General features: G+C 53.0%; 6 protein-coding genes across 6 annotated transcripts; 3 read left to right on the top strand and 3 right to left on the bottom strand.

The window, feature by feature from the left end:
• Positions 1 to 659: 659 nt before the first annotated feature.
• QC764_709940 (uncharacterized protein) lies at positions 660 to 2,448 on the top strand (the record flags this gene model as incomplete). The annotated part of the gene is made up of 4 exons (XM_062950613.1): positions 660 to 663; positions 784 to 816; positions 922 to 1,514; positions 1,579 to 2,448. The coding sequence occupies 4 exons, from the start codon at positions 660 to 662 to the stop codon at positions 2,446 to 2,448; spliced, it is 1,500 nt and encodes a 499-aa protein (XP_062796642.1).
• Positions 2,449 to 3,541: 1,093 nt separating this feature from the next.
• QC764_709920 (uncharacterized protein) lies at positions 3,542 to 5,544 on the bottom strand. The gene is given in 4 exon segments (XM_062950612.1): positions 3,542 to 3,910; positions 3,964 to 4,128; positions 4,139 to 5,194; positions 5,265 to 5,544. 4 exon segments carry the CDS (start codon positions 5,364 to 5,366, stop codon positions 3,794 to 3,796), a joined length of 1,440 nt encoding a protein of 479 aa, XP_062796641.1. The 5' UTR covers positions 5,367 to 5,544; the 3' UTR covers positions 3,542 to 3,793.
• Positions 5,545 to 5,669: 125 nt separating this feature from the next.
• Positions 5,670 to 8,612, top strand: QC764_709910 (uncharacterized protein; the record flags this gene model as incomplete). The annotated part of the gene is made up of 1 exon (XM_062950611.1): positions 5,670 to 8,612. The coding sequence occupies one exon, from the start codon at positions 5,670 to 5,672 to the stop codon at positions 8,610 to 8,612; it is 2,943 nt and encodes a 980-aa protein (XP_062796640.1).
• Positions 8,613 to 10,359: 1,747 nt separating this feature from the next.
• Positions 10,360 to 14,897, top strand: TRK1 (low affinity potassium transporter). Its single transcript, XM_062950610.1, has 3 exons — positions 10,360 to 11,590; positions 11,645 to 13,344; positions 13,403 to 14,897. Exons 1-3 carry the CDS (start codon positions 11,452 to 11,454, stop codon positions 14,339 to 14,341), a joined length of 2,778 nt encoding a protein of 925 aa, XP_062796639.1. The 5' UTR covers positions 10,360 to 11,451; the 3' UTR covers positions 14,342 to 14,897.
• A 263-nt stretch (positions 14,898 to 15,160) lies between these two features.
• On the bottom strand, positions 15,161 to 16,358 carry QC764_709890 (uncharacterized protein; the record flags this gene model as incomplete). The annotated part of the gene is made up of 2 exons (XM_062950609.1): positions 16,190 to 16,358; positions 15,161 to 16,096 (listed from the first exon to the last, which is right to left on the bottom strand). The coding sequence occupies exons 1-2, from the start codon at positions 16,244 to 16,246 to the stop codon at positions 15,161 to 15,163; spliced, it is 993 nt and encodes a 330-aa protein (XP_062796638.1). The 5' UTR covers positions 16,247 to 16,358.
• Positions 16,359 to 17,135: 777 nt separating this feature from the next.
• On the bottom strand, positions 17,136 to 19,577 carry QC764_709880 (uncharacterized protein; the record flags this gene model as incomplete). The annotated part of the gene is made up of 1 exon (XM_062950608.1): positions 17,136 to 19,577. The coding sequence occupies one exon, from the start codon at positions 19,575 to 19,577 to the stop codon at positions 17,136 to 17,138; it is 2,442 nt and encodes an 813-aa protein (XP_062796637.1).
• Positions 19,578 to 21,945: the final 2,368 nt, after the last annotated feature.

Genomic DNA, 21,945 nt, shown 5'->3' with positions numbered 1-21,945 from the left:
CTTTCTTTCCACCAGGCCTTCTATGACGTGCCTTGCCTCTCGAGCTAGGAGGGGGTGGGGGTGTTGGAAAAAGCGAAGAGAGAGAGGAGGGTGTTGATCTCAGCCTACCACCATGTGGTCGTGGTGAGTGCCAAGGTAGACGCCGTTTGGTTAGGAACTCTCCAAGATCCAACAAGAAAATAAAAGTTACTAAACAACCGCGCTTTCCCAACTTGAAGATATCTTTCACGAGTTACCTGCAGGTCATGTACGGTAGCCCAGTCGCAGGTCTTTGATGTTCTAGTACCTAGTTGACCCCCCCTCTCCCTTCCCAACGGCAGTGCCGATCCAAGTCACCACCCAACGATATGAGCCGCACGGCGTCGGGTACTAGAAGAGTGACCTGTTGGATCGAAGAGTGTACCCATCACCCATCATCCTGTTTATTCTGGAGCCAACAAGAAGATTACGAAGAAAGGTGTATTGCGTGGCTTGTTTTCTGAACCCCCCCCCTTGATGGATGAGTTACCTGAAGGCAAACCATAGGGGGGAGAATAAGTACAAATGGGCCGCGGAACACACCACTATGAGCACCTGTCTTGTCTGATTTTGTCGTTATTGCCGTTTCAGTCTGCCGAGTCGTCGCTGCATATATACCTACTAAGCCGATAGTCATCAATATGGGTGAGTTTTCTTACTTCTCCTTGTGGCAAGACGTCACTGGCCCTAGCACGGGCTGTTGGGTAGTTACGGTACTGTCCTTGTCCACACAGGGAGATATCTTGCTGACTATCCCCGGTACAGTCGGAGTTCCAGGAAAGTACAAAGGCTGCAACAGTAAGTCTGGCGTCCAAGCTGTCGGGTTTAAATGGGAGGAGTCATAGCTGACGGTGATATCTAGCTTGCCGAGTTCGTCGAGTCAAGGTAATTTCTTCCATATAGCTAACCTCGAGGATGACCATCATCTTCTGGAAGAGTCTCAGAAACTAACCCAGCATCTCCAGTGTGACAACGAGCGCCCTCTCTGCAGAAAATGCCTCGACAGCGGCCGAGAATGCGCCGGCTACGAGCGCGAGACGGTATTCATCATCGGCACTATCGAAGACCAAGGGCGGTGTTCCTCGCACCCTCCCCGGGTGGTCAAATCCAAAAAGAGCAGTGGAAAGCAGTCGTCATCCAAACGAAGCGACGACACCGGCAGCTTCCAGCTCGTAGCCAACACGCCCTTTCGGCCGGCATGGGATGACTTGATTTCAGTCTCTTGCGGAGGACAAACCTTTCAAGTCCAGATCGCGGCCCTTTTCACACCACTAGGCTCAGTGACCAGAGCCTACGCCACCGATGAAGACGAGGGGGAACAAAACCGGACAATCTTTGTGTCGTTTCCTACTTACCAATCCCCTGATCTGACGCCCTACCCCGGGGAGGACGATTTCCAGCTGTTCTCGCAGTGTATGGTCCACCTCGCACCACCGAGCGAATCCCGAGGAGGTCAAGGAACGCAGACGGATAGTATATTCATGTTTCTCTACGAGGTATCTGCCCCTTTTTCTCCCCTCCCCTCCCCTCCCCCATTCTAACCCGTGATGTGACGTCTAGCACAACAACTCCATCACATACAACCCCACCCTCCCACCATGGAAAGACCCCTCCCTCCAAACCTCCACCGTCCGCCGCCTCGGCCCCTCCGGGTTTCGTCAGTTTCCAAACCACCACTTCTTCGCTCGCATCTACCGCCCAGCAGCAATTTGGACGGCCCTCCTCTCCTCCACGCCAACCTTTTTGTCAAGTCCCGAATGGCAAACCACACCCTACGAATCCCACCCCCCATCCCCGCTCGACAATCTCTTGTCCCTCCTATCCCTCCTCCCGGCCTTGTTCGCCAGATTCAACAACATCACCTCCCCTGACACCCCCCCCACCCTCTCCCGCCGGTTACTTGCCCAAGACCTCTTGTCAAACATGATGGATATTGAACTCCGACTTTCAGCATGGTTCACCTCCCTCTCCCGGTCAGCATTCTGGATAGCGGACCCTGCCACCCTGCCATACCAACCGGAGATTCCGTTTATGGAAACGTTTGCTTTTAGAGATACACAGACTGGGCTTGGGTTGTTGTTTTACTGGTCGGGGTTGGTGCTGCTTTGGCCGAAGATGTGGAGGCTGTATTGGGTTTTGTTTGAGGCGGTAATCGACGGCCCAATAGGGGTGGAAGTTACTTTATCCGGGAAGCTAGCGGGCGTTGACCCGATGAGGTGGGGGTGGAAGGAGACAAGGGGGGTGGCGGAGAGTGTCTGTCGGGGGGGATATTGGGTTTTGCAGGGGGCTGCGCAGCCGGATTTGGTGGGGTGGGTTGTTGAGGTTCTGGACTGGTTTTATGGTGAGCTGCCGGGGATGATGACGGGGTGGGATGAGGGGGTTATGGTTGGCGGGGACGGGAGGTTGGAGATGGGGTGGGTGAGGGGTTGAGGGAGAGGGTGCAAGGAAGGGGAGGGATATTGGGGAGGTTGTTGGGGGAGGGGTGGGTCGATTATGTGAGTTTTTGAAGGGGAAATGGGATTTGTATGGAGATGGATAAAGAGAGAGAGAGAGAGAGAGAGAGAGAGAGAGAGAGAGAGAGAGAGAGAGAAAATACAGCGGGACTGTGTTTGGGCTGTACTAGAGAAGGTATTCCTTTACTGGACGAGTGGGGGTTCTGTTCTTCTTTTCTTCGGTATATATACTGATATCCGGTTTGGGCTTTTGGACGCTTCTCACGGCTTTTGTTGTTTTACGTTGCATTCTTTTTCTTTGCTTTTTCGTTTATTTTCTTCCAGAGACTTTGGGTTTGGTTGGGTGGTAAATAGATTTTAGATGATGTATGGCATACATCAACATTGAGACGGCTTAAGATATATTATATTGAGAGTCAAGTGTTTAGGTCAAGGTAATATCTCTCTACTTTCTCACAGGTGAATTATCATGAAAACTTTAGCTACTTGTCATGGAATCGTCTCACTCGCCTTACCCTTTCATCACAGCTGACATCAGCAGCATGTCCAGGATCACTCTCAGGCAAACTCTTAAACGGATCTGACCTGCAAATGTCTCAATAATAGTACTGCAGATCCTACTCTTCTCAAAATCAAACTCTCCTGGCAGAGCCACCTCCAAAAAGACCGATGTCAAGTTTACATCCAGGGTATCTCCCAAACTGGTGACAAGCTGCTACTTTGCCTACAGTCCCCTGCGCTAAGAGAGAGTGTACAAGTGCCAGCTGAACCTTCGCTCCAATCACACATAACCTACGCAACCGCAACTCTTTATTCCAGAACAAGGAGTGTTCCGAATCTCGTTCAGCTCGTACTTGCTGTTCGGTCTTCAGCATGTCAAAACATGGAAATTCACAGTAAAACAAGTCCGAGGGAGGCCGCTCATCGCTCTCTCCCGAGGGAGCAGGAAAAGAGATGTGGTCAATATAGACTCGAGCCTCACCCGCAAACAACCAATGATGATCAAGACACACGTTCCTTCCCGCTTTTAACTCCCCCTTTATTGTTTGGTCAGAAGCTGTTTCTTTCGTCCGTTCGGACACCGACCAAGCCACATACTACACCCCAGTGGTTGAACTTCATCGACACACACACAAGATGATGTATCATAATTGCCAAACCCCAGGACTGGCACTCAGAAACTCAAGGCATAGCTGAGCTTTAGAAGGTGTGCTTTCATGTGATGATAATGTACGATGGTTTCCTACCATATGTAACCACCCAGCTCCAGCCTACGCACTCGGCCAAATGCATCTACTCATGCTCCCACAGTCTCAAAGCCATCAATACCCAGCCGGCTCCGGCACCTTCGGCAAAGAAACCGTCTCCCCTCTGCCCATCCGACATTCCTGCTTCCAGTTCTTGGGCGTGAACTTATCCACAATCTCCTTAAAGGCAGCCTACATCCCAGTCAGCAAATTCACCCATCCCAAACACATTAAGTCTCACTCACCAGAGTACAAAACGACTCATCCCCCTCCAAATGCCTCCCCTCCATCCTACACCCCGGCACAGTAACCACCTCATCATTATACCTCAACCTAACATAATACCCCTCCAACTTCTTCTTCTCCTCTTCCCCCAATTCCTCCGCCGGCCGTCTCCCAATCTCTTTCCCCTTTCCAAACAAACCCCCAAACCACCCCCCCTTTTCCTTCCCCTTTCATATTATCCCTAAACAACTCAACAGCAACATGACTAGTAAACGGCACCCACCTCTCCGTCCCAAAAGCCCCCAAACTCGCCAGCATCCCCGCAAGCGTAGTATCATGACACCCAAGCAACCCAAACCTCACCCCATCACCCCTCCCCTCCACACTCTTGACCATCCGCTCAACCAAATCCCCGACCAACCCCCCAATCCCCAACCTCCTATACTCTTCCGACTCTCTGTAACCCTGAAACCACTCCTCCACCCCAATCTTTTCGATTATCCCCCTCGCCTTTTCATCATAAAACTCCTTCGGTAGTCTTGTCTCGGGTCCATGCGCCAAAGTAGCATTAATCGTATCCATCACACCAGAAAGTCTCGGCCTGCTGTCAACCGCCACCTTCCCTCCGTCCATCCACTTGCCTATCAGCTGGTTGAGGTATTCCATGTCAGGCGTGTTGTTATGTCTATCCGCCGCCCTCTGCGCAAAAGCCCGTGACAAAGCCGCAAAGCGCCTGCAGTTGCCATCGTTGGGGTAAAGCGTTTCATCCGCATGTGCCCGCGTGATGATCACCGGTGTAGGGAAGATGCCCGTTTCAGGGGAGGGAAGGCGCGTGTTAGGGGGGTAGAGGGTAGAAAATGTCTGTTGGAGGGATTCCAACGCGCGAGGGACGGGGGTGGTGCGGAGGTAGATTTGGGAGGGGGAGGTTATTGCCGGGGGGAGGAAGCCTAAGCGGGTGATGTAGAGGTCCCGGAGGCGGGCGCCGAGGAAGGAGGTTGTTTGCCGGCCTAGGTCGGTCAGGGTGCCCATGTCGCAGATGTTGTCTGGGTGGGAGGTGGGGGAGAGGGCGAGGGTGGGGGAGTCGGATTCCCGCGAAAAGGTCTCGAGGCGGCGGGTCCATTGGAGGGTTGTGAGAGAGGAAGAAGAAGGGGAGAGGATGGTGGAGGTTATTTGGCGGACTGAGGTGCAGTAGGGCCAGAAGGGGGGGAGGCCGGTGTTTTGGAAGCGGGGGGAGACGGGGGTGCGTTCGCCCTGGGGGATTGGGGGGGTTGGTTAGACGTATGTTGGGTTCGTGGTATAGGACGGTGAAGGAATGACTTACATGGCGCATGAGGATCTGGACGAGCTGCAGGTCCAGGTTGGGGGGGTAGAGCTTCTGCAGCTCGGCATCGGTATACGGCGGCCGGGGTTGGAGGGTAGTCATCTTGATATTTGTTAATAAGATAAGATGAATATCACTAAGATATTAGGTCAAAGGTTACAATGACGTATCGGGAGACAAGTTGCCCCTTTGGGGGTACCCTCGGGTGCCAAGCATGTCAATGGATGCTGCCTGTTGTCGAAATGTGGGGGATGTGGGGCATTTTTGTTCCTGGTCCCCCCCCGATTGGCTTTGGCTGTTTTGCTTTTGTCCTTAAAATTTGAAGCTAGAGCTTCTTTTTATATGTAAACCTCGACACAACTCGCAATCGCAGGCGACAAAAGGTCGGCGCATTCAAAACGGAACATGCGTGATCTTGGGAGGAACGTCTGCCTACGATGCGAAGTCCAGCTGCTGGCCGCCGTCAGAGGGCGGGGTCCTCGTCCTTCAACACCACGAAGTTATAGCTCCAACTCCAGCCCCAGACCGAGACCTGCTCGAACAGCTACGAACAGCACCCGGCAGCAACATGAAGAACCCGAACCACCGTCCGATCTACTCGAGGCTGCCTCGAGAAAACGTGCCGCTGCCGTGGCCATGTTTAGGTCCATTCTTGGGGATATAGCGCAACCAGATGGTCCAGTCCGACCACCACCTACTCCCGCACCACCAGCTCCTTCTGTGCCGTCGATCAAGCCGAGTGGACCAAGTACTCGCAGTGTCAAACTCTCTCCGCCCTCGGTGCCCCAAGCAGCCCAGCCTGCGCCGGTCTCGGCTCCAGCTGAGGCACCAGAGAGGATAGAGCCAGCGCCAATGCCAGAGAGCAAGGAGACGATAGTGGGACAAGCCGTCATGGAAACGACAGAGGCGCCCGAGAAAATCGAGACACCAGAAGCACAAGAGACACCCGAGGTTTTAGAAGCAGCAGAGGAACCAGAGAACCCCCAGCCAATATCGGAAACGCGCAACGCACGGGAAGAGACACGAGAAGAGAAGGAGGGCATCAACATCAGTCCCGTGGGCAGCAGCCTTGAATTTTTCGAAGATGTGGCCAAGTTGAAGCAGATGATGACTGTCGACCATGAATACGAGGCCGCCCTTGCCTTCTTCGAGGAGAAACTGCAGCCACTGATGGAGGCCAAGGCCGGCATACGCGAACTCATGAAGGACGAAGTGGCTCGCGATTTTCTGAGCTATCTCACAAGAGTCAAGATCGCCAACCCGGACGACCCCAGGCTTCCCTCTGTCTCGCGTATCACCGAAGTCACGTTTGGGCTGTCCAATTTGTACTATGTCGCCTGGGGCAAACTGATTCTCACGTTGGTCCAGCACATCACCCGGCAGGAGACAACACCAGATGCCTTTCCGACGTTGCAAGACTATGAGGCCGCCATGGCCAACCGTGCAATCCTCATAAGAGACCTGCTGCAGTCGTGGGACGTTTTCATCGAGCACAACCCCGAGTTCCTGAAAGAAGTGCCTCGACGAAACGCCGCTCCGACGCCTGATACGAAGACGCTCCATAAAACAGTCCATGGCTTGGAGACGAGCTTGGCAGTGCCTTATACTCAGCTCTTTATTTCACTGTCCCCTGAAAAACTGCAGCTGAACACCTCTCGGTACAACATCAGCTGGGCAGCCTATGCGACGTATCGAATGCTCACCGACCGCATCAACTCCAACTACCAGACGAGGGATCAAGCCTCGATGTTTACCAAGATGATGAAAAATGTCCTGACGCGGGCGAAACCGCCGAATGATCGGGATCTAGAGTATAACTTTGCCGAGTATCAGGATCTGCTCAGGTACATCCGCGACCTCGGCGAGGAAGACGGCAATCACATTTGGTACATGCGGGTGAGGACTCCGGAGGCGGAGCGGCGTCAACACCGGGAGGGGATCCACCGCAGGATTGGAACCGCTCTCAAGAGGGCCAGCCTTCGAGAAGTGAAGGCGGCGTGGGTTGACTTTTGGGGACCGGACAAGAACCCGGACGAGGAGAGGATCAGAGTCATGAGTGAGGATCCGACTTTGTTTGACTATTTTATTCAGGCATTTATGCAGCTCAGGCAGACGGAACTGACGAACCATGTCTGGGAGAGCATGCACAGGGTTAATATCAAGCCTACGATCAGGACCTGGAGCGCGCTGATTGAGGGGTGTAGCAGGGCTCGGTCCAAGGGGGCGCTGGATAAGATGTGGGAGAATTTGATCACGGCTGGGGTGAAGCTGGATACGCATATCTGGACGTCTCGCGTGGCGGGGTTGTTCAAATCCGGGGATGCGGAAGGGGGGATCAGGGCGTTGGTGGATATGGAGAGGACGTGGGCGAGCAGGGAGAAGAATCCGCTTGTGGCGGTCAAGCCGTCTATCGAGCCTGTCAATGCCGCGATATCGGGCCTGCTCAAAGCGAACAGGCAAAAGGATGTCATGACTGTGCTTGCGTGGGCGGGGAAGCAGGGGATTAACCCTGATATCCATACATTCAACATCCTGCTTCGGCCGTTGGTTCTCAAGATGGATATCCCTGGTATTCGGAGGCTGCTGTCTCAGATGCAGGACGCCGGGATTGAGGCGGATGCCGCGACGTTTACGATTCTGTTCGAGGGCACGATGAGGAATTATGCTGACCGGCCGAAGGGCGAGCAGCTCGCGCATGTGAGGAAGTTTATCACGGAGATGGAGGCTAGTGGGATAAGGGCGAATATGATGATTTATGCCAAGATTATCAAGCTGCTGGTTGATCAGGGGGAGGAGGGGAAGGAGACGCTCAAGGCGGTGTATGGGCAGATTTTGCAGTCTGGGTTGGAGCCGACGCCGCATATCTACACCATGTTGGCGGAACACTTTTTCAGTCAGAACCCGCCCAACTCGAAGGCGGTGGCGGATTTGATCAAGAACAGACGTCTTCACGGACCAAAGGCCAATGTGGACAGGGTTTTTTGGGAGAGGGTCATCAGTGGGTTTTGTCAGGCTGGGGAGGTGGAGAAGGCGAAGGAGGTTTTCCGGAAGGAGTTTGAGGGGGAGAAGGAGGTGGGAATGACTTTTGGGATGCTGTGTGATTATTTGGTCGGGTTGCTGAACAGTGGGGATCGGGAGGGGGCGAGGAGGTTGGTGAGGAGGGCGAGGGAGGTGAGGGAGGATTTGGTTGTTGTTGATGGGGTGAAGGACGGGAAGGGGGGGATGAGGTTGGAGTCTGTCAGGCCTGGGGCGGGGATGGGGAGGGAAGAAGGCAAGTTGGTGATGACGGCTAGGTGGTGGAGGCATAGGTTTTGGCATATTGCTGAGAGGGCAGGGGTTATGAATTAGGCTTGGGGGGCCAGTTTAAGTATATAAAGTGTATATATGTATATGTATATATATATACATAGATGGGAGTGTAAGAATAGATGAGATATAAAAGGGTTCGTACGGGTTAGAAAATAAAATCAAGGTTGACATGATGAAACAGAACTTTGGAAAAATAAATGCTCGTGCAGTGTTGTGGTCAAACAAGTGGGCTCTCTTTTCTCTCTGTATGCAGCTGGAATAAGATGGTAAAAAATTTTTGTGATGTTCCTCAATTTCAGGTTTGGCAGGTTGTACAGCCTGGCTACCTAGAGGTTCAATGGCCAACAACAACATATTGGCTCCTGTTGGTAACCTGGCACGCTATGGACAAAACAACAAGCCTACTAACATCTTTGGAGATCATGTGTGGTAAAGAGCTACTTGTGTAGGTCACTGGGCGGCCGTAAAGTAGCTCACCACGAGCCATTGGGCATATTCGAGGTTGACAAGATGTCAGTTGGCATTCCTACCCACTTTGGGCGTTTGTGGCATGCAAGTTATCACGATGGTTGGGGTGTTTGATGTCTTGTCAGTGTGTGTTGTTGGTCTTTGAGTAGATGAGTTTTTCCAATCCAGTGGCCGTAAAGATTCCAGTTTGTACGGGAAAGTCTTTTGGCTCTTGAGAGATTCAGGCACCTGACAGCGTTGACCGTTGCTTATGTTGAGCCAGGTGAGCAATCAGGGGTGTTAATTAGATGTGCTTGACACCAAATGGGAGTTGTCCATCTGAACTTTGGACTTGGGAGAAATATGCAAGCTTCCCAAATTGCTACCTGCCCAGCGGCGCGGTCATCAAGAGCTGCCAAACTTGCTTCAAAACGCAGTCATGCCGTGGCAGATGCGATATCGCAAGAAAACCATTTGTTTGATATATATCCCACAGAGCTACTTCTGTTCTCATTTGCAAGTTGAAGCCCACCAACCCCACCCCCAACAGTCGTGACAACATATCACAAAAATGATCACGAGCCCTCAGTCCGGTCCCAAGTTATACGTACTACTTTCGGAGACAAGCAAGCCACTCTCAAAGTTGCCAACTGTGGTGACATGAAACAAACCCAGAGTGTGGTGGAGGTGGTGGTGGTGGTATGTTCCGAGAGTTACACACTGAAGGGATCTCTGGGGAGGAGACAAATGGCGTATCAGAACCAGTACCGAAAAAGGAGCAGGCGGCAGTTGGGTGTGGCTCGGGTGTGTGTTGTGTCTGTTGTAGCGCCATCTCGGTGCTCTTTGTGCCGCCCTCAGTTGAGTCCCATCCCGTCATCTGGTCCTTCCGAACAAAGCTTGTCTTGTCATACCCATCTCATGCGGGGTTGTTACTGAAGCAAGAAGGGAAACAAAATTGCGCATATAACTAAGTGTTGCATGTCAGCGGTGTGGTGTTTGTGAAGCTTCGGCGGTAGAGAATATGCCCGTGTCGTATATCATCAGAGTAAGCTTGAGGTTGCAGTTCTAGACCGTGCTCCCCTCTGATCTTCATCCGAAATCGTGGTTCTTAACAGTGACGACATTGTCGAGACAACAGTAACGGACGGGATCTGGTTGGTTGGCTTGGCGATGGAGACCCCTGTCGCAGGGTGCATATCGAAGACTGTGAAACACTGACATTCGCTGGTGGAATTTTTTTATATTTCTGATCCATGATGCAAACTCTCCGAGGTTGTTTGAACAAGCGTGACGCTCGCTCTTAGGGAGCACAGGACGCTAATGCTGTGCAATTGGCACTGCCCTCTGATTATTCTCCTTTGTCAGCGAGACCGCTTTCAGGGCGTTTTCCCGATGCCGGATGGAAAGCTTGGGAGATCTTGGCTGGGAGGCTGTGCCACAATTCCATTGATCCGCAAACGCTGCTCGGGAGGGAGCAAAGAGCGCGGGGAGGATCGAGACACAAGACGGGAGCAGGTAGACAACATGGAGATATAAAGATATCCGTACATACAGTGGTATTGCTGTTGACAGAATCAAGAATTGCTCTTGGTGGTTGTCCTCACATTTTGTTCATCGCCCCCACGTGTCCCAGAGGTCCTGCTGCCAAAGCGCACAGGATTCACCATTGACCGGGGTGCGCGGTCTGGACCCACGCCTCAAATACTCACCAACACCGGGACCAAGTGGCTTGGCACCTTGGCACCTTGGCAACCGTCCCTCGGATCTCTACTTCTTGAATCTTTTCCTTGGCACTTAAACTGTTGGTTTAAGTGGTCAGCCACCACGCCGCTACAGCGCTACAGCGAACAAAAAGGTCATCTACGTCCATCGCTTGACGCTCTGCTCGCCTTATTTTAACTTGCTCCAAAGGGCCATTACCCTACCAAGAAACTGCTACCCCAGATAGGAGATTTTAATTCACTCTGCACCGTTTACGACCCTGCCAAGTCCTGTTCGCTCACCGCCGGGATTCCACCTATTCTGGGCAGCTACCTACTACCCGAGATATCTATCGCCTTCAGCCACCACCACTACCGCTTACCTTCGCGACCAGCTGCCCGCCCGCCTTGCTACTTCCCCCACCGTTCACCTCTTCCTCGAGGTCGTCATGTTGGTCAACCGCGCCTGTAAACGTGGTTAGTTCCTGCATCGCAGGAAGCCGCAGACTTCTCGAGGAGAGGCCAACTCGACTCTCGACTGTTCACAGCCCTTTTGTGATCTATCCAGACTTTGCGTTTTACCCTCTCATCTACCGAAAACACACCAAACCATCTGTTCTAGCCGCCACCTACTTGGCTTATCCTCTCAACCTACGTCTCAACCCGCATCATTCTAGACTCGCTGCTATCCTACTACCCTTGAGCCCTCCCAGGACACAACCACCTCCATCATGGAGCGGTTCAAGCAATGGATCGCCACCAAGCCTTTCACGGCCCAGCGCTGCAAGCAATTCATTTATACTAGACCCCGCTGGCTCTTCGAATTCATCTTTCCGCAGAACCAGGGCTTCCCCTTCATAAGATATCACTGTAGGTGGCCGTGTCTTTCCCCTGTAGCCCTCGCGGTGCTGATTGTGATGGCAGACTATTTGATCATATCCCTCGCGCTGATCGGCGCCCTCATCACTTGGGGAGCTGGCAAACACAGTGGTGGTACTGCCGAGATTAGATTTATCGACGCCCTCTTCTTCACGGCCGGCGCCTCCACCCAGGCCGGCCTGAACACGGTCGACATCAACCTTTTGACCACCTTTCAGCAAGCCATTTTCTACCTGTGGCCCATGATGGCAAATCCCATCACGGTAAACTCGCTTGTTGTCCAACTCCGTCTCTACTGGTTCGAAAAGAAGTTCCAGCACATAACCCGAAATGCCCGACTCGTCAGGGTCCCTCTCGCGAAATCGTTTACCAAGTCGCGGACTAAGGCGAAGCAGCAGGACGGCGACGTCGAAAAGGGTGTAAATGGCAGAAAGATTACCGTTATGTTGAACGGAAAAAAGTCACGCATCAACAACGACGGGACCCTGCTGGGCGATGCTAAGAATAAGGGCAGGCATGGTCTCGGCCTCACGGCGGCAAACCGGACTGCCACAGATGGGGGCTTGGACGGCCCATTGGATAAGGCAGATCGGCTTACCGGCCCAGCCGTCACATCATCCATGACGGAACCCCGGAGGCCAGCTCTCAAGTTCGCCGACACGGTCACGAAAAGCGACGGTCTGGGCGAGGATTTCCTCAAACTCCCACGGATGCGATCGGACGAGGAGCATATTGCCATAGTCGAACGACAGAAGAAGGGAGACGACGAGGTGCTGCGAATCCCGAATCCGAGAGACGTAGAACGCGGCCTGGGCCCCAAGCGTGTTGAGGCTGGAGACAATGAGGACGAATTGCTGTCACCTCATGCGGAAGCTTTCAATCTGGATGGAGAACCTCGAGCTCAAGCAGCTGACGGCCGCCATCCGGCCATCACTATTGAGGAGCCTGATCGTCGCAAGTTGCAGGAGACGGATTCGGATGAGTTCCTGGACGATGTTAGAGCCGCTGCCCACACGTTTGACTTTTTGAAGCCGCATTTTCCTCGGCACAAAAAGAAGCAAGACGACGTGGAAAAGGAACCCGTCATTCCCGGCCCTTCCCAGAACAGGCGTCGCCAGTCGATGCAGACGCTGCGAACCGCCTTTTCCAACAACAAGGCCGAAGGCACGCCGTATCTGAGCTGGGAGCCCACCGTCGGCCGCAACTCTCTTTTCCCGGAGCTTACTGAAGAGCAGCGCGAAGAGCTGGGAGGAATTGAGTACAGGTCTTTGAAGACGCTTGCCCGGGTCCTGACGGTCTACTTCTGGGGCTATACGGCGCTGGGTGTGGTTGGGCTCTTGCCGTGGATTCTGCAGGCCACTCAGTACGGGCAAGTTGTCGAGGCGGCAGGCCAAAACAAAGTATGGTGGGCTTTCTTTACTTCGCAATCGGCTTTCATGGATCTGGGTTTTACCTTGACGCCAGACAGCATGAATTCATTCAGCACCGCGACATGGCCACTTCTGTGGATGAGCTTCCTGATCGTCATCGGCAACACTGGATTCCCCATCATGCTCCGCTTCATGATTTGGGTGCTCTCGCTCATTGTACCCAAGAATTCTGGCATGTATGAGGAGTTGCGGTTTTTGCTCGACCACCCTCGCCGCTGCTTCACACTTTTGTTCCCTTCCAAAGCCACCTGGTGGCTGCTGGGCTTCCTTGTCCTCCTAAACGGCCTCGACGTGATGTTTTTTATCGTCTTGGATGTAAGCTCATCTCTGTTTGGTTCCGAGGCGATGACCAGGCATGCTAACTCTCGACCAGCTTGGGCAAGAGGGCCCTGTAGCCTCGATGTCGGACGGCCAAAAAGTTCTTAATGGTATTTTCGAAGCCGCATCCACGAGGACCGCTGGTTTCTCCTGTGTGAATCTCTCACTGCTTCACCCCGCCGTCCAGGTTTCCTACATGATCATGATGTACATTTCGGTCTTTCCCATCGCCATATCGGTTCGTAGGACGAATGTGTATGAGGAGAATGCACTGGGAATCTACTCGCACGGCGAAGAAGAGGAACACTCCAAGGCAAACCACAACGACTGGTCGCACGTCGGCACTCACGCTCGCCGCCAGCTCTCGTTTGATTTGCCGTTTATTGCCTTGGGCCTCTTCATTTTGGCCATCTCGGAAGGGCCGCGTATCATGAACCCCGAGGACGCCGCCAATGGCTTCACCATGTTTAGCATGCTCTTTGAGTCCATCAGCGCTTACGGCACAGTCGGCATGAGCTTGGGGTACTCGACAATCAACGCATCACTTTCGGCCGAGTTTTCGGACGTTGGAAAGCTGATTATTATCTGCTTGATGATACGCGGCCGACACCGTGGTCTCCCGTACGGTCTGGACAGGGCCATTCTTCTGCCCAGCGATGCACTCAATGCGAAGGACGCAATGGCTGCAGATACAGAAGGCAGATTGGCTAGGCAGATTTCTCGCATGTCTGTGGCGACACACCGCAGCGACACGACGCACAACCAGAGGGGCCTGGGACATGTCCTGGCTGCCATTTTGCATCCAGGTCCTCCCGTACCGCCCGAGCCCCCGATGGAAGCTATTCATAGGAGATCGACCGACCCTGGCTCGGACGCGGAGCCGCAACCTATGCGGGTCACCTCGAGACGTACCGAGCCCGGTGTTGTGCGGAGATCGGTTAGTCACTTGTTTTCGCCCAGGCCTAGGACTGCTGGTGGGCATGAAGATGATTAGACTTGGGCTTGAGGGCTTTAAAAACATGGCGGTTTTTTTTGGTGGGGGGTTTTTTGTGTTGATTTTTTTTTTTTTACAGGGTTTGTTTCATTTTCGCTCGTTTCGAGAATTATACCCCCGGTTTACTCAACACGAGCATAGCTTAGCAAATGGGTTTTATCCTAGACAGGGTGGGCGTTTATGTGTGTTTTTCTCATTTTCGTTGTTGATGGTAGTTGGTGTTTGATGAGGGTTCGTGGCGTTTATGTACAGGGAACAAACACGTTATGACAGTAACGTGATGCATGGTCGGCATGACATGGTGTTTACATTATTTATTTTTGGTATCAGGGTTACCATCATGATTTAAGAGAGATGGCTGAGAGGGATTGTGGTAGGAAAGGGTTACAAGAAGAAGATTGTTGTTGATGGTGGGGAGGGAATATGTATATGCTGGGGGTGGTAAGGAAAAGGAGAGTATATATGGGATGTTAGGGTTATGGAAATATAGAAGGGTAATGTATGTAGAATCTAATATATGCCGCTGCTGGGAGGTGGTAGCGGGTGATATCTTACGGATAGTTGGTGTGTTATGTGCTTTGTATTTCTGTGACATGTTGAACCGATAACTGATTATTCGGTTCATTTGAGTTTAGTGAGGCTCGATATTGCGAGCTTAGGGCATCAAACAAAAACATCATTGGCAGACAGAGTCCTACTCGTTCGTACATGAGAGTACCACAAAGAAAACAAATCAACCACCACGTTCACTGGTATCACAACATTCATCCATCACAGCCTACCATCTCCAACGCCTGCCCACAGATAAAACAAGAGAAATCAAGACTCGTCCATCCTATCCCCCTCCGCCTCCTTCCCCGTCCCCTTTTCTTCTGCTTCCCCCACCCCGAGCAACCCAACCACCCGTTCCAAATCCCCCACCTCCATCGTCTTCGGCCCCCCGACCACCATCTCAGCATTATCATCCCTCACCGCCCCGTCCCTCGTCAACTCCAACCCCCGCACATTTTCCAAATGCCTCCTCGCAGCAGCCTCGACATATTCCAGCCTCTCCCTCCTCCAATCCCTCGTTGTTGCTCCCCCATCCTCCGCCGCCGTCTCCTGCGCCAACCGCGGCAGCAGCCCCCCCAACCCCACACTCAACTCCCTCAAGCTCCCCAGCTGACTTCTCCCAAACCTCGCCGTCGTCTCCAACGGCCTCTCCCTGTCCACCCCCTCCAGCCCCCTCCGTCCCTCAGTCAGAAACCCAAAAACCGACTTCTCTTTCCCCCCCTCATTCCCCTCAGATTTAACCCCCCCCTGTGTCCCAACCAACCGTCTCAACTCCCCCAGCAACCCCTCATTCCTCGCCCTCTCCGCCTCGAGCATAACACCCAATTTCATACTCTCCTGCAGTCTCCTCCTGATTTCGTTCACCCCCCGGACTTCCACCTCCCCCTCTCCGGTTTCAAAATCCAACCCCCTGTAGTGCGACAGCGTGGTGTATGGCTCGTCCTCAGGGTTAACAGTCAAAAGAAAGCGCATGGTGTAGATCTCGAATTTGTCAAAGTTCTTGTCCAGCGCCGCGAACAGCAACGTCTCGAGTTTATGCACCCCCTCCTCGACTTCGTTCCGGTGACTGTCCGCAGGGGAGGAAAACGCCGGGGGTCGGAACCCGAGCGCGGAGGGGGGCGCGTTCAAGAGCCCGGATTCGATTGAAGTGAGGGCGCGGTCGGCTAGGGTGTTGGTTGTGTTGATTATCAGGTCTAGCAGGCTCTATGGACACGGTTAGATGCAGAGAAGGCATAGGGGCGGGAGGACAGGAAAAGAAAAGGGAAGGGAGGGGGGAGGGGTATGGTTACAACATACCACGGGGGGATACCCAAAGTGCTCAGTCAAGAGCTCAGTGTCGGATCGGCTCGCCATAATGTGCGAAACTTTCTCTTTTGATCAGGACATAAACTTCTCCTTTGAAAAGTGACCGAAAACACGCGCAACGGCAAAAAAGCGAACAAAAAGTGTGAACAAACAAAAAGTGCTCCCCCCCTCCCCCAAAATCGACCTTGATAAAAATGACGTTGAACAAAATCCGACGACGCGTCTCAGTCGCGTCTTACCTTCCCAAATCAGGGTTAGGGTTACACTTCCCATCCCCCCTCACACTCACCACCCATCAAACAAAACAACCCCCTTTCTCATACCGTGCACGTTCCTCACATACCACACATCACACATCATCACAAGAACACACACACACACACACACACACACACACACACACACACACAAAAGCAATTCATACCCTTCAATTCACTCCCTAACCTATCACCCCCTCACTCCCAACTCCAACCATGTCCCCACCACCCTACACTCCCCATATGCCAAATCCAAAACTACCGCTGTTGCCAAATGCCTTGCTACCATGCCATCCATCTCTCCCTCCCAAAAATAGTGCATATATCATTCCCCCCTTCACCCTCCTCCCACCTGGACTTTTCATTTTCGGGATTTGAAAGTTAAGAGAAATGCCAAAAAAAAAAACCAAAAAAGATACAATCGAAAAAGAAAAAAAAGAATGGGCTTATTACAAGGAGCGAAGGGTTTTGCAAAAGGAGCAACAACAACACATGGGTAGATAAACAAGAAAAAACGAAAGTAAAACAAGAGCTATCACCCAATTAAAAAAAAAAAAGGAGCAAGATTACAAACAAATACCCTCAAGTATAAAAAATAATAAAAACTTTGGATCCCGATTCCCACCCCCTTTTGTCCATGCTCTCTCTCTCTGTCTCTCTCTCTCTGCCTCGGTCTTCCCTTAGTTGACAACCTCTTCCTCAACAGTCCATCCATTCATGTTTCCCTGAATGGCCAACCCGAAACCGGATCCCATGCCACCGTAGCTGGCCTGGTACTGGTGTCCACGGCGCTGGCCATCATCGTTTCCACCGCCCATGTTGCCGTTTCCAACGCCGTTCTCGAAGCCGGGGGCTAATACTGGCAAGCTGACGGCCCGGTTGTGAGAGCCCCTGGTGTTGACGGGAGCGAGAAGACCGCCGATGGTGGTCGCGCCAGAGCTGGTGGCGTAGCCGTTGGAAATGCTGGCCGACTGCTGGTGGCCCATGCCTCCATGACCCTGGGGAACCTCGAGGGAGATGCCGGGCTCGTTGGGTGAAGACTGAGCAGTGCCGAACAGAGCAGCCTGTTGAGCGGCCAGCTGGTGGTGCTGGTGCTGTTGTTGCTGCTGGGCCTGGTGAGACACATGAGTGAGATACATGGTCAAGGGGTTGCTGTTCTGGTTGAACAAGGCGGCAGCAGCCTGGCCGTTCTGCTGGTTGTGACCGTTGCCGGTGGGCGAATGGCCGCTCTGGCTAGACCCGTTGGCCGAAGGGGAAGGCACCTGCTCGCCACGAGGGGACTGCTGAGCCTGCTGCTGGAGCTGGCGGGGTGGGTTGCCGCAACGATCCTTGCCAAAGTTGACCTTGAACTTCCTGTACTCCTCCTTTCCACGGACAGCTTCGATAGCCTTGATGGCGTTGGCAATGTTGGTGAAGTTGACAAACGCGCAGCTCTTCTCACGCAGCGTGTTGACCAGCTCAATCTCACCGTACTCGGAGAAATCCTGTCTCAGTCTGTCTTCGGTCCAGGTCTCGTCGAGGTTACCAATGTACACGTTGCGCGAAGCACCACCGCTGACAGCCAGGGCAATGGCGGGAGGGAGAGCACCAGAATGCTTGCCCCAGCCAATCTTGAGTCTGCGGTTGTGAATCATCAGACCCTGCAGGTTGCTGAGGGCATAGAAAGACGCAGCAGCTGTGGGATCAATAAAGGTCACAAAGCAGATGTGCTTGTCGGGAATGTACCGGATGTGGTGCAAAAGACCACCGCGAACAACATTGCAAATCTCCTCTATGGTGGTCTCGGGATGAATGTTGCCGAGGTAAATGGTCCGGTTGCCCAGGTTGGTGATGCCACCGGCCGTCGTGGCTACGGCAGCGGCAGCGACCGACTGCTGAGCCAGGGCGCTGGAAATCAAGTCACGGTCGGCACCCGTCAACATGTGGGCATAACCAGGGGCGATTCCAAGGTACTGGGCGGCATTCTGCTGCTGAGTCTTGGACACATAGGCGCACCGGTCCTTGCCATAGTACACCCTGCGGGGCGCCTGCCACTTGGCCTCCTGGGGAAGCTGAGAGACGGCCTTGATGGCATTGGCAATGGACAAGAAGTGCACAAAGGCAATGTTCTTCTCGCGCACAATCTTGATGGTGTCAATGGCACCAAACTTGCCAAGATCCTCACGAAGTTCCTCCTCGGAAATGTCCTCGGGCAGGTTGCCGAGGTACACATTTCTGGAAGCACCAGACTGCTGAACAGCCAGGTGAACCGAGGTGGGCACCTGCGAGGGCTTGCCCCAGCCAATCTTGATATCCTGTCCCTTGATGCAGAGCTTTTTCAAGATGGCATCAGAGTGGAAGTGAGTGGCCGAGGCGGGGTCCAGGAACGAGATGAAGGCGCAGTTCTTATCGGGAAGAAGACGGACCGACTCGATCTGACCGCTGCGAACATGGCCCAAAATCTCCTCGGCCGAAGTGTCAGGGGGAATGTTGCCCAGGTACACAGTTCTACTGGTACCAGTCACAAGACCCGGTGTCATCGGCATGGGAGAAGCAGGCTGCACGGGCATCTGCAGGCCAGCCATATTGTTAAAAGACGCCGTGGGCGACTGGGGCGAATAGAACTGGGGGGCGCCATAAGCCGAAGGAGAGACGATTCCGCCGTACATCTGGGAAGAAATGCTCTGCTGGATCGGGCTCGACGCGCCATTCTGCTGCTGAAGGTTTTGCTGCTGAAGCTGCTGGAAGCTGCTCACATTCTGGAAATGAGGGCTCGCAAATGCGGCAGGAGTGCCGGGCTGGAAGGGGCTGAGGAGAAGCTGGGACGGCAGCAGCGAGGCAAACTCGAAACCAGTGCCAGGAGAAGTCAGCTCGCCATTGTGATGGTTCTGCTGCTGCTGCTGCTGCTGTTGGTTATATTGCTGCTGCTGCTGTTGTTGCTGCTGCTGCTGCTGCTGCTGGTGAGAGACAGGCTGGGTGTTGATGGTCGGAATGTTTCCGCGTCTCGGATGCCTGTCGGCAAAGCCAGAGATGTTGGAGGCAAAGGCACCGTGGGAAAAGCCGGTATCGCTGTTGGAGGGCTTGGAGGCGTGGCCGAAACGGTGGCTGCTAGACCCCGTCTGGGGGGCAGAGATATCCTGCATCCCGAGAAGATGCGGGGGGACAAGACTGTCCCTGGTGACGTGAGATAGAACCGCCGTTTTGAAGGATTAGACGTGCCTGGTGAGAGGCACGGGAAGAAACAGACGCGTGCTGGAATGTATGGCCCCCGGAAGATGCGGTGAAGCGAATCCCCCCCCGTTCACCAAGTGTGTTTTGTCTTTTTCAGAGGGCAAAGACGGGCTAAAAAAGCGGGAGAAGCGTGGCAGATTCGTGTGAAAGAAAATGCTGGCTATCAATGAAAGACGACGACCCAATTGACCGAGGGGTCCGACGTGTGGCTGGCCGACCGAAAGGACTCAGGAACGTCTTCGTGCGGGCTGTTGGCGATTTCGAACAAAGAAGGATGCTTTGTATTAAAGTTGTTATCGTATAATCGATTCGACGAGCGAGGGCTTTAGGTCCAGTCCGAGAGAGCGAGAGAGTTCTCTGAAGACGGGTGTCGACGAAGGGTGGGTTGAGATGGTCGTCGACTAGGGGTCAAGTCAAGGGGTTGCGTGGGCGGCTCCAAAGAATTATTACCTAGGATATAGTAAAAAGAATGATGCCGAAGGGAAAGAAAAGGCAGGTTGGGTAGGTTAGAAGGCGGAGGAAAGGCGGCAACAAAAATGAAGAAGCGAGAGGTGCCAGCGACAATAAAAGAGAGAGGACGCTCAGGACGGAGCGAAAAAAGGGGAGAGGTGAAAGATTGGCAAGGACAAGAAGGTGAAGTGGATGGAGCTTTAATTGCCTGGCCACTTAGCGCCGTACCTTTGTCCAAAGTCACTGTGGCTAGTCACTAGTATGCATAAGATACTTGGCCTAGAAGTACCCTCAGGAGTCCCCCCCTGCCGCTCAGCATTGCAACCAGCGTCGCCTTAAGGTAGGGGAATGGGGTCGGCCCAGCACAAGACCACGCATTTCTTCTGCATTGTCCCTACCGTTGAAGGACATGTCATCATGCCTCTTCCCGTCGAGTCCATCTGAAGACGACGACCAAGACGACATCGATTGCCCCTCTCTTTTGTCCTGTCTCTTGTCTCTTGCTCTCACCGTGTCCAGGTACCATAATCCGAGACTTGGCGGCACGAGGCTTTCGCTTCAGAGTTCAGACCTCACGAGACAGACAGACAATCACAATCCTCTCTTCACGGACAATGTCTGAACAACAAGAAAGAAATCATCAGCAAGCAACGCAAGCAGTGTCCGTGGCCACAGTCTGCCCGTTCCGCGCTCTCTCCCGACCTCCCGACCGCCCGTCCCACCAGACCACCACCCGCCTCATCATCATTGCCTCCGAACCAAGCCATCCCAATCTTTGTCACATTTTACCATTCAATTCTCCCGATTGGGCCCAGCCATTATTTTGGCTTTGCTGACATTGTCTCTCTCTCACATCTCAGCAATTGTTCCGTTCTTTTTTACTCACCTTACCCTATTGAAATCCTTCCCAATATCAATTTCCGGGAGTCCGGGCACCGTTTTTTTCCCGTTCCCCCATGAATTACGTCGTCCTGCCACTAATTAGCATCTTTTTGCAATTGAGTTTAGATCCCACACTTCAATGAATCGAAACTTTTAACTTTCCCCAACCACACACCCCAAAATAGTTCTCCATAGCACCAAGAGAACAAGACCGTTACCTGGGGGTAAGGTAGTGGTGTGGTGAAACCAGGGGAAATAACGCCCCAAGCATTCTCACCTCTCTCTCTCCACACTGTGTGCGTTATGCAACCTAAACCAAAACCAAACCAAACCAAACCACCCACCGTTGAAAGAAAGCTTCGGTGGAAAGAAGAAAAAAAAAAAGAAGAAAAAAAGACCAAAATGTCTTCGTGGCACCATTCAACATTTTGCTTCACTAGGTATGTAGGCGCCTGCAGGTTGCACAGGTCAGTACATACACACCCGACATAGAAATTCTGTTAAAAGTCGAGAAAAATAATGCTCGCATTTGGATGGTCAGGAATCGCCAATGGCTGATGCAGGTACGGCGGTGGTGGCCGCCTTATCCAGACCGCCGAATTTGATACTACCCCTGAACAGATGGATGGATGGATGGACGCCCGAATCACTTGACTACACGCACATTGGTCCCCAACAAGGCTTATCAACGGCTACGCATTCCGTATTTACCTAAGACTCAAGTCTGAAGGAAACACTCTTTCACTCTGTCCCGTATGCATGGATATTCGCATGATATCCCACCCTTTCTAGAATCATAACCCACAAGGCCCCAGGGTCCTCTCCCCCGAAACCGCCCGTTTCAGATATTCTCCTCGTCCATCCTGGAAAGACGGATATTCAAGGGTCTAGTCTAGATCTACTCGCTCGCCCGCCTACCTGCCTGCCTGCCTGTTGTTGATCAGTTAA

This window comes from Podospora pseudoanserina, assembly GCF_035222485.1.
Source record: "Podospora pseudoanserina strain CBS 124.78 chromosome 7 map unlocalized CBS124.78p_7, whole genome shotgun sequence".
NCBI lineage: Eukaryota > Fungi > Ascomycota > Sordariomycetes > Sordariales > Podosporaceae > Podospora > Podospora pseudoanserina.
This window is presented reverse-complemented; position numbering and strand designations above follow the sequence as displayed.